The sequence below is a fragment of the Paroedura picta genome, chromosome 13, assembly GCF_049243985.1.
Source record: "Paroedura picta isolate Pp20150507F chromosome 13, Ppicta_v3.0, whole genome shotgun sequence".
Taxonomy (NCBI): Eukaryota; Metazoa; Chordata; class Lepidosauria; order Squamata; family Gekkonidae; genus Paroedura; species Paroedura picta.
Genome location: NC_135381.1, coordinates 810243 through 819471, shown reverse-complemented (window position 1 = coordinate 819471; position 9229 = coordinate 810243). Strand labels below are relative to the sequence as shown.

The 9229-nt window shown below is 60.8% G+C and overlaps 1 protein-coding gene across 1 annotated transcript in view; it reads left to right on the top strand.

The window, feature by feature from the left end:
- The first annotated feature begins 2733 nt into the window (after positions 1-2733).
- The window catches only part of SGSM1 (small G protein signaling modulator 1), a 30088-nt gene continuing 23592 nt past the window's right edge, over positions 2734-9229 (top strand). Inside the window, exon 1 of the mRNA XM_077308829.1 lies at positions 2734-3300. Coding sequence (XP_077164944.1) covers positions 2734-3300 — 567 coding nt within the window. The remainder of the gene's footprint in view (positions 3301-9229) is intronic.

Below are 9229 nucleotides of genomic sequence, written 5' to 3'. Positions count from 1 at the left end.
ACGGACCTCAACACTTCCCAGACATTCTCCTCCTGAACAGACCCAAAGTCACGAGCTGCATTGAACAGAGCCACATAACCCGAGCTGAATCAACCAAGGAACGGGCCACTGGCCACCCTCCTCAGAAGGTCCGGAGGGGAGGGGCGCATTCCTCTCAGGTTCAGGGAAGCCATTCCACGAGAAGGGGCCAACACAGGAAAGGCCTGGGACCGGAACCGGCAGGTTCTACGGGACTGCCGGGAGAACTGAGGCTCATCTCAAGAGAGACAGTGCTTCAGCAAGGCCAGGAAGAGCTGGAAATGTTCCCAGTAGCCCCTTGGACCGAGCTGAGAAGCAGACGGACAGGCACTGCAGGGACCTCAGAGGCCTGTGCCTGGCAGGACCTTGCGGGGATTATGGGAGGGGGGGGATCCCCTGCACAGGTCCCATCCAACACCATCATAGAACAGCCTCCCTGTGCTGCATGACCCTGCCGCTGGCTGGTGCCTCAGTACTGGGAGTCTCCATTTAGCTAGTGGCTGCTGGAGCATTTCCCTCCTCAAGTGGCTCGGATTGTTTTTAAAGCCACCCAGCAGCATTTCAGAGAGGAGAGCCATGCTGAGCCTTGGCGGTTTCTGCATGGCCCATTTTCAAGCTACACGTGGGAATAAAACTCCAGTGCAGGCAGGCAAAGGAGGAGATCTTGGGGATTGCTTCTTGGATGAGGGACCCCTGCCCTCACAGGGCCCTCACACTGAGAACCAGAGCCTGGGGGCAGCCACTGCAGGCAGCGCAGGAGGCAGAAGGCATGCCTGCCACCCCGAACCAGGTTTTTAAAAATGAAGTCAGTATTCTGAAACAGCAGAAGCTGTCAGATTGTCTTCAAGGGCAGCCCTAGGAAGGAAAGATCACAACAGCCAAGCCCAGAAGTTTCAGAAACATGGGTCATTATGGCAAACTGAGCTTGGCCTAGAAGGAATGGAAAGGTTGCCGAGTGGTCTGACAGATGGAAAGGGATCCTGCCCCTGTGCTTTTAAGAACAGCTGCAGGAATCAGCCGGGGACGCTTTTCCTGGCAGAGATCCCAGTTTGGTCAGTTGTGGCTGCAGATCCAAGGACTGCCCCTGAAGCAGGCTCCAGGCTCAGCCAAGACAGTTTTGGAGATGGGCTAAGCCTGGCTCCTTCTTACTCAGAAGGGCCGTGCCAATGTGGCTGGCAGAGCTTGGTGGCAGGAACATCCCCCACCCCCTGTGACCAGCTGCCCTTTGCCTCAACCAGGCTCCGTCTGCACCTCACACGGGGGCTTGTCCCTGCCCAGCAAGCAGGGCTGTGCCCAGCCAGGGCCACCTCTCTGCCTGGCTGGGGAGCAAGAGGGTGAAGGAGGGTGAAGGTGGGGTTGCTGCGGGGAGGGGGCTGCAGGCCGGCTGCCTCCTGGTCCCTGTCTGGCTCCTGCTCCGGAGTCTGGAAGTTGCTCGGTGAACTCAGCCCTCCGCCGTGGAGTGATGGGAAGTGACAGGCTGGGCTGATCCGATGTTCATTGGTGTGTGGGGGGCAGGAAGAATGACAGGAGTGGAGATTCCACAAGGCCCCCCAGCCTCAGCCGGCAAAGGGCAAGGGGGCCGCCTCGCCTGGTTCCTCCAGGGCCTCTTTTGGCCCTGGCCATGGGGTGCAGCTCCCTCTGCTGGGCTGGGCTTAAGAAACACGCAGAGAGCCCAGGCTGGGAGCTGTGAACCCAAAGTTCCCTAATTTAAGAAAATTTGGATGGAATTTAAAAGAAAGATTTAAAAGTCACCCAGATCCAAAACTACGACAGTCTAGCCCTTCTTTAACCTCTACTTGTGCTGCGTTCCTTGAAGGCTGCACTGGAAGAGAGAATTCTGTCCCCCCCCCAGGAGGGTTTGTCTCCTTCCTGGCTGTGCTGTGCTCCGAGGGGGGCTGCGGCTTGGGGGGCGAGCCCAGCTCAGCATGCAGAAGGTCCCAGGTGTGCCAGCGGGTGTCGTGGTTAGGGGCGCCAACTTGACTCCCTGCTCCTGCCTATGTAATGAGTTTCTAAGGTCACGGCTCTGTGGGAACGCTAGCAAGGGATGGCTGGCATGCTCGTGCGCTGCAGACGCGGCCTGGCCCTCGTTTCTCTCTGGTTTGATCTATCCGCCGCATGCTCCCCTCCTCCTGTGGTGATTATCAGAGGAGGAGTGCCCCCCTAGCACTGGCCACCTGCGGGGAAGGGACACAGCTTGCCCCCAAGTTGGTCCTTGCATTGCCTGGCATTTGGCTGGGAGTGCCCTTTCCAGCTGCCCTGCATGCCAGCCAGGAGCCGGAGAAGCGTCACTCCCTCCCTGGTTTCTCTGTCTCAGGGCTCTGCTGCAGGGACGGGACAGGGCCAGCGTGGGCAGGAGCTTTGGGGGACGCCTGGACCGTGCCCAGGTCCACCGGGAGAGGGGCTTCAGCCCTTAATGCTTCTGGGCTGCCTGGGGGCCTCGGGGTTAGGAGCACAGGTTGTCCCTGTGCAGGCCGATGGGAGCCTGCATGGGAGCCTGTTAGGCCAGCGGCTTGTGTGCCTTGAAGAGGCCTGCTGACTCTGCCACCAGAAAGGGGGGGGGTATGCATCCCCGGATAGCCCTGGCCTCCTTTGCCCACTCCGCTCCTGTGGCAGGGAGTTCCACAAAGTAACTGCAGCTGTGTGCAGAAGGACTTCCCTGGACCGGTTCCAGCATGACGCTGTCCTTGGGAGGACCCCCGCTTGTCTCCCCTGGGCATGGGAGGCCTGGGGTCACCGGGCCCAGGCTGGGAACTCTGCGGAGGACAGGGACGGCGGCGGCGTTCTTTGCCACGGCGCCTCCCGCCCCGCCCGCAGCCCTTGTCTCCCGGGGAGAGAGCCTGGAGAGGATCCCCCGGCCCCGCCTGGAGGCTCCGACAAGCCCCGCCCCCGCCCCGAGGAGGGCTCTGCTCGCTGGGACCGGACGATCCGCCGCCTCCCGGCGCCCGCTCCCGGAACCCCCCTCCTGCCGTTGGCAAGGCGGCGCGGACGGCTGCGGCTGCGGCTGCTGCCTGCGCGCCCCTTAGCGGCCAAGGAGGCGCCTGGAAGGGGCGGCGCGTCGAGGCGAGAGGCGGCGGGCTGGTGTTGGCCGGGCGGGCGGGCAGGGGGATGGCGTCGGCGGCGGCGTCGGGGGGTCGTCGGGCCCCGGGGCCGGCGGGGTCCGGGGCGGGCCGGGGGTCGGCGGGAGCGGGGGCGGCCCTGCGCGCCTTGACGCCCTCCTCGCTGCTCCTGCTGCCCGCCGAGGCCGAGACTCGCCAGCGGCTCCTGCGCACCGCCAAGAAGGAGGTAGGCGCCACGGGGGTCGGCGGTCGGCCTGGCCTGGCCTGGGCTGGGGGGCTCGAGGGGCCGTGGGGAAAGGGGCAGGCCGGCGCTGCGACGCACGGCCGGGGCTGGGGGGGGAGGGGCAGAAGCCCTGATGATGGCGTGCTTGCCATGACGGCCGGGGTGTGGGGAGGATGGGGGTCCTGGAGGCGAGGGGTCCCTATCCTTGGAAGAGCAGGTTCCCTCTGAGGCTCCTGGCTGAGAAGCCCACAGGAAATGTGTATGTGGGGGGGGGGTGAGGAGGGCTTGGGGACCCCCTTCTCTCTTTCACCACTGGGCTCACTGGCCTGGGCTCCTCTTGGGAGCTGCACTCTTCACCTGCTCAGGGAGTTTGTCCCGTGACCTCTGGATTCCAGAACTGGGCCCAGATCAGAGGGGCTGTGTAGAAGGTTCTGGCTCAGCTCTGGAATGAAGGAAGAGGAGTGCCTCTGACCACACACAGAGTGCCTCCCATGAGAGGGCGTGGCTTTCATCCCACCCCCTGGGTGAGACGGGAGGCTGGACTGGAGGGACCCTCCCGGGCCTCCCCCCCAGAAATCATCCCTGCCCCCCTACAGACATCTTGTTTGGAGAGGAGGCAGGGGGCTGGCTCTGTGCTTCTAGGAAGCCTACCTTGGAAGCCAGGGAGCCACTTCCTGTTGGTGAGGCGGGGGGGGGGGGGCAGGAGGGGGGGCCTGGTGACTCCTCTCTCCCCTCCCCCTCCCCTCCCTTCCCCTCCCCCTGTGGCCGCTTTCCTGTCCAGAAGGGAAGGGCTGAGGCATCCTTCTGCTTTCTCCTGCCCCTCGTCTGACGATGGTTATGCAAAAGCCAGCCATGAGTTTCATTCGCCCCTTTGGGGAGGAGGATGTGAAGAATTCCGTAGCACCTTCGAGGCTAGCTGTGTATTCTGGGCCTGGTGCCGTTTTGGAGCATGCTGTCAGCACCTGGATGAGTCCGTTTCCAAGGGAACGGGGGGGGGGGCTGGAGCCAGCTGTCGTGCTGCCCCAAGGGCCACCCCGGACAGCCTCTGGGCCCTCGTCCCATGTGCTCTGACCCGCGGGTGCCTCCCTGTGCCTGTCATGGGGCTGCCTGGATGATGACTGCGTGTGCCTTTGGGGGCCTCTGGGGCTGCCTGTTGGGGGACGATGTCTGGCCAGCTGGCCAGTCCCTCGCTCACCTCCTGTGGCCGGGCTGCAGGGCTGGGCAAAACACAGGAATGGTCCCTGCAAACTGGCACAGGCCCAAGGCTGATGGAGGCCTGAGCAAACCTGGAAAGATATGCAGAGGGGTTGGGGGACCTGGCTGGGACGCCTGTCCCTGAGGACCTTCCGAGGCATCCTGGAAGGAATTTCAGGGCAACCATTTTGAGAAGTTCCAAATTTGTTGTTGTGATGGTGGAACAGGAAGAAGCTTTCGGGTTGCCCGGGCAACGGCCTTCGATTTGGGGAGGCAGGCAGTCACTCACTCAACACTTGGGATGCTCGTTGTCGTCAAGCCCCGCTGGCACGATCCGCAGCCCTGCGTCCCCCGCAATTGCCAGGGGGTGGGACTGAGGCTCTCAGCCGGCAGTAACTGCCTTTTAATTGTCTGCTCTGCCAGCAGCCGGCTGGAAACATCTTTATTCCTCAGTAATGGACGCGGCCAGGCCTCTCGCACGCCAAGGCCTGTTCTTAGGGCCACCCACTGGACTCGCGGATCGGGCCCTGGGAAGGGTGTGTGTAGATCAGGGATAGTACTGGGACCAACTGGGAGTCTCGGGTTGCTTCCTGCCTCCCCCACGTGTTTTTGACATCAGATTCACAGGCCTTATTATCTGTTTTGTGGAGCATTTATTGTGAGTGACGTGAATCATTGTGTTTTAGGTCAAGTGTATGGGTTTTGTGCCACCGTGAAGGTCCTGGTCCCCCCCCTTCAGAGTGCTGGGGGCTGCGGTTTGCCTCCGGAGCTCCGAATGATCTGCCAGAGATCCCAGCTCAAGCAGGCTGCAGCTCCTGCCCTTCCCTGAGAGGAAGGGGAAGCCCTTGATGCTCCCTCCGCGGAACACCGGGGCTTGTTTTTAGGTCTTTATTTTCCCATTTATATGCTGGCTTGCGCGGCTCCCAACATTAAATAATACATAAGAAACACCAGTTAAATATAATATTCAATATAATATTAAAACTTTAGGAACGTACCCTAAAAAGAACCCTGCCCACTGTGTGGTTTGTTCAAGAGCATCCAAATTTCGGGTTTCAGGGGAGGGCATTGGTGAGGAGTAACTGGGGTTCTCTGCTCCGCTCGGGTACTGGCAAAGAGGGGGGGGGGAGAAGCTGCTCTCGTGTGGAAGGTGGTGATAGGCCATGTCCGAGGCTCTGGGCTGTCCCCCTCCAAGCAGCTCTCGGCTGGAGTGAGTGCCTGCCAGGGAGAACTCCGTGTCCTCTCCCCGTTCTGAGTCATGCCACTTGGAGAGATCCGGCCTCCGGCTTGCCGTCTCCTCCCCTCCTGGCCCAGCCATCAGAACTCACCCTGGGGCAGTGGGGTTGATGGGGGTGTCTGCCTGTTTCCAAGGGAACCGGAGCCACCCCCACAGCCCAGCCCAGTTGGGAGCGTGGTGGGTGTGAAGGAGGGGGGGGGCTGGCGTGCAGCAGCTGCATCAGCCCGGGTGTCGCTGTTGGGGGCAGGAAGAGATCACTGCTGCTTCCACCTGCACGGAGTTGGCAGGTGGACCTCATCCGAGCTGCACCTCTCTTGCCACACAATTCCTTCCCCAGCCTCCCCCCCTCCCCGAGAGAACGGCTCCCCAGGCCCCTCCTGGCGGGGTGGGAGTCACTCCCAGGACTCCTTGTGAAGGAGGGCCGTGCCAGTCCGCTGGGGGGGGGGGTCAAGGGACTCTCTTGCTCCCTTGCTTTCCTTTTGGCTGGACCCCCCCCCCCCCGGGGCTCCTTTTGAGCTGGGCCCAGGTGTGTGAGCAGTTGGCTAGAGCAGGAAAAACCCCCGGAGGGTGCCAAAGGGCTACCTGGCTCCTGTGAGTCACGGGGGGGGGGGGGGTCTTTTGAACCTGTGGCTCTTCATTCAATGCGAGTCACATCCAGAAAAGAGGGAAGCCACCCAAGGGATGGTAATTAAGAAACATGAAGATGGAGTCTGTGGGTAGAGGCCGCAGAGTGATTCAAGTTGGGCCACGCAGGTCTTTGGAGGAGCTCAGGCCTCAGCTGGGCAGGGAAAGGGGGCTGAGCACAGGGACAAGGCAGAGATCCTTCCAGGCAGCTGGAAGAAAGGAGCTTGGTCCGTCTCCCACAAGGTCTGTGGGAATTTCTGATGCTTTGGGAAGCTCTTCTGGCTGCATCACGGTGGTTTGTCAAGAGCTCTGGTCTTCTGGACTGGAGCATCAGCAACTGGCATATCTCTGCCTGCTTTTAGGGCTCTGCTAGAGACAGGATGAGCTGGCCCTGGATGATGGGGGGGGGGGGCGGCTGGGCCCAAACAGTGGTCTACCCCTGCTGTCCAGAAGGTGGCCTTCCCGCTGGGGTGCCTCCCCTTGGCCCGCAAATCAGCCGGTCACGTCCAAACGCCCTGGCGCTCTGTTCTGACATCTCTGGGGGAAGGGCCACACCTGTGCAAGCAGGTGCTCAACGTGTTGACTTACAGGAGGTGTATCCTCCCCCCCCCCCCGCCGGATTGCATGTGGACAGCTGATGAGAAATATGTCCCCGCCTGTGCGTTTGGGGAAAAAGGCAATGGCTGAGCCTCTTGGTGGTGTTTCAGAGGCAAGGGAGAAAAAGTGGGGAAAATACTCCGCCGTCCCCTTTAAAAACACGCACAGGGTGGGGAGTGGAAAGCTACGGAGCCGGTTTGGCCGTTCTCCGGCTCCTCCGGGGCTGGTCCTATCCTTGGCATCACCCAGAGCAAACAGAGACCGAAGGCCGGCGATACCGCTTGGCCAGGTTCGGCTTTAATTAGTAACCGGCGATCCTTGTTTGGTTATCTGCAAGGGAGCTTTCCGGCTTCTCCCCACAGGATATTGGAGCTCCCTGCTGGTGGCAGACAGAGCGGGCTGTGCTGATGGGGCGATACATTTGCAAGCGGAAAGCCCTGATCCAGCCTCACCCACAGACACGCAGAGAGCAGGTTTTCCAGGGCTGCCGGTGCCATCAGACAAAGCTCATTTCGAACGGGGCTGCCATTGGCCCTTGGGGGGGGGGGGGCATGATGGATGGCGGCCCTTGAAAGATCCTTGAAAGATCACAGCCCTGCCAAGGGAGGGCCCTCATGGCTTCATGGGGGGGAGTCCCCCCCTTTCCGGGGGGGAGTCCTCTTTTCCTGCTGCCTTCAGGGTTCCCTCGTGCTCTGGTCTTCCCAGTGAGTCTTCTCTGCTCACGATGCAGCCAGAGTACGGCAGCCTCTGCTTAGTCATTCGAGCTAGGGAGAGTTCTGGCTGCCCTGGATCTGGAATCTGATTGTTTTGTCTCTTTGGCCGTCTGCAGTCTCTGTAAAACTCTCCTCTGACACCACATTTTCCATGAATTGGCAACTTTCTTCCTGTCACCCTCCTTGGTGTCCAGCTTTCACACCCACCCACGGTGTGCCATGGCATAAATTACCTTGCTCTTGGTCCCAGTGACCTGTCCTTACAGTGGAGAGCCGGCCTGGTGCCGTGGTTAGGAGTATGGACTTCTAATCTGATGAGCTGGGCTTGATTCCCTGCTCCTCCTCCACATGCAGCCAGCTGAGTGTCCTTGGGCTCCCCACAGCACTGATAAAGCTGTTCTGACTGAGAAAGAATCTCAGGGCTCTCTCAGCCTCCCCTCCCTCACAGGGTGTCTGTTGTGGGGAGAGGAAAGGGAAGGCAATTGGAATCCACTTTGAGACTCTTTCGGGTAGAGAAAGGCGGCATCTAAGAGAGAACTCTTATTCTTCTTCCGCTTTTCTGGCTCCTTCCTGGCTGCCCTCCCCAGCCTCAGTCTCCTTCTGGTGTCTTGGGTGCCACCTCTTGTCCTGTAGGTAAGCCTTGGAAATCAGCCCACGGGTGGGGTGCTTCTCTGCTCCTCCCTAGAAGAAGAAGAAGAAGCAAGAGCCCCCGTCTGATGTTTAGACGGACCTGGGTTCAGTCCCTGGCAGCCTCTCCTGTTGAAAGGACCCAGTCGTAGGTGATGTGAATGACCTCACCCGGAGAGATCACCTGAGGGTCTGGATTTGGGTCTGTGGAGCCGGTCAGGCGGGGCTGTCTCTGGCCGGCAGCTGCTCTCCAGGGTCCTGGCAGAGAAACGCCTTCTCCGGTCTGGCTGCTGGAGGGGCCTAGCCTGGAGCAGGAGACTTCCCAGGACCCCGTTCCAGAAACCTGGCATCGTTGCCCAGGCAACCTGGCAGGAGGTGAGCAGAGCAGAGCAGAGCAGAGCAGAGTGGTGCCCTCGGAGAGACTTCTGCCCGGGCATGGATTCGATGGGGGAGCCAGGGCTCTGGTGGAATATGCTGGCAGCCCCACATCTGGCAGTCTGCGGGCAGGCCTCCGTGCCCTGAAGCAAGGCTAAACTCTGCCCCGGGAGCCATCCAGGTGCCCACCAAGGCTTGTTCCATGGGCCTGCAGACTTTGTGGAGAGACCAGGCCTGGCGCGAGGCGGCAAGGAACTTGTCTAGAGGGCACACCTTGCTCTTACCACGCATGTGGGTTTGCCAGGAAGGTGTGCATCAGAAAATGTTCTGCACAATGTCCCAGTTCAAAGAATAGGAGCAGAAGGAGGCCGATATGCCACATCCAAGCAGCTGGGGCTGTGCACGGTTCACATCCTGCACTTGGCCCATCTGACATCCTCGATCTGCAGCAGAGCAGCTCGGACTATAGGCAGGCGATGCTTCCTTCTGTGAGGCAGAACATTCTCCATGGAAAAATGCAGCATCCGGATTTGGAGGTGGGGGAGGTTTCGGCCCCACACCTGTG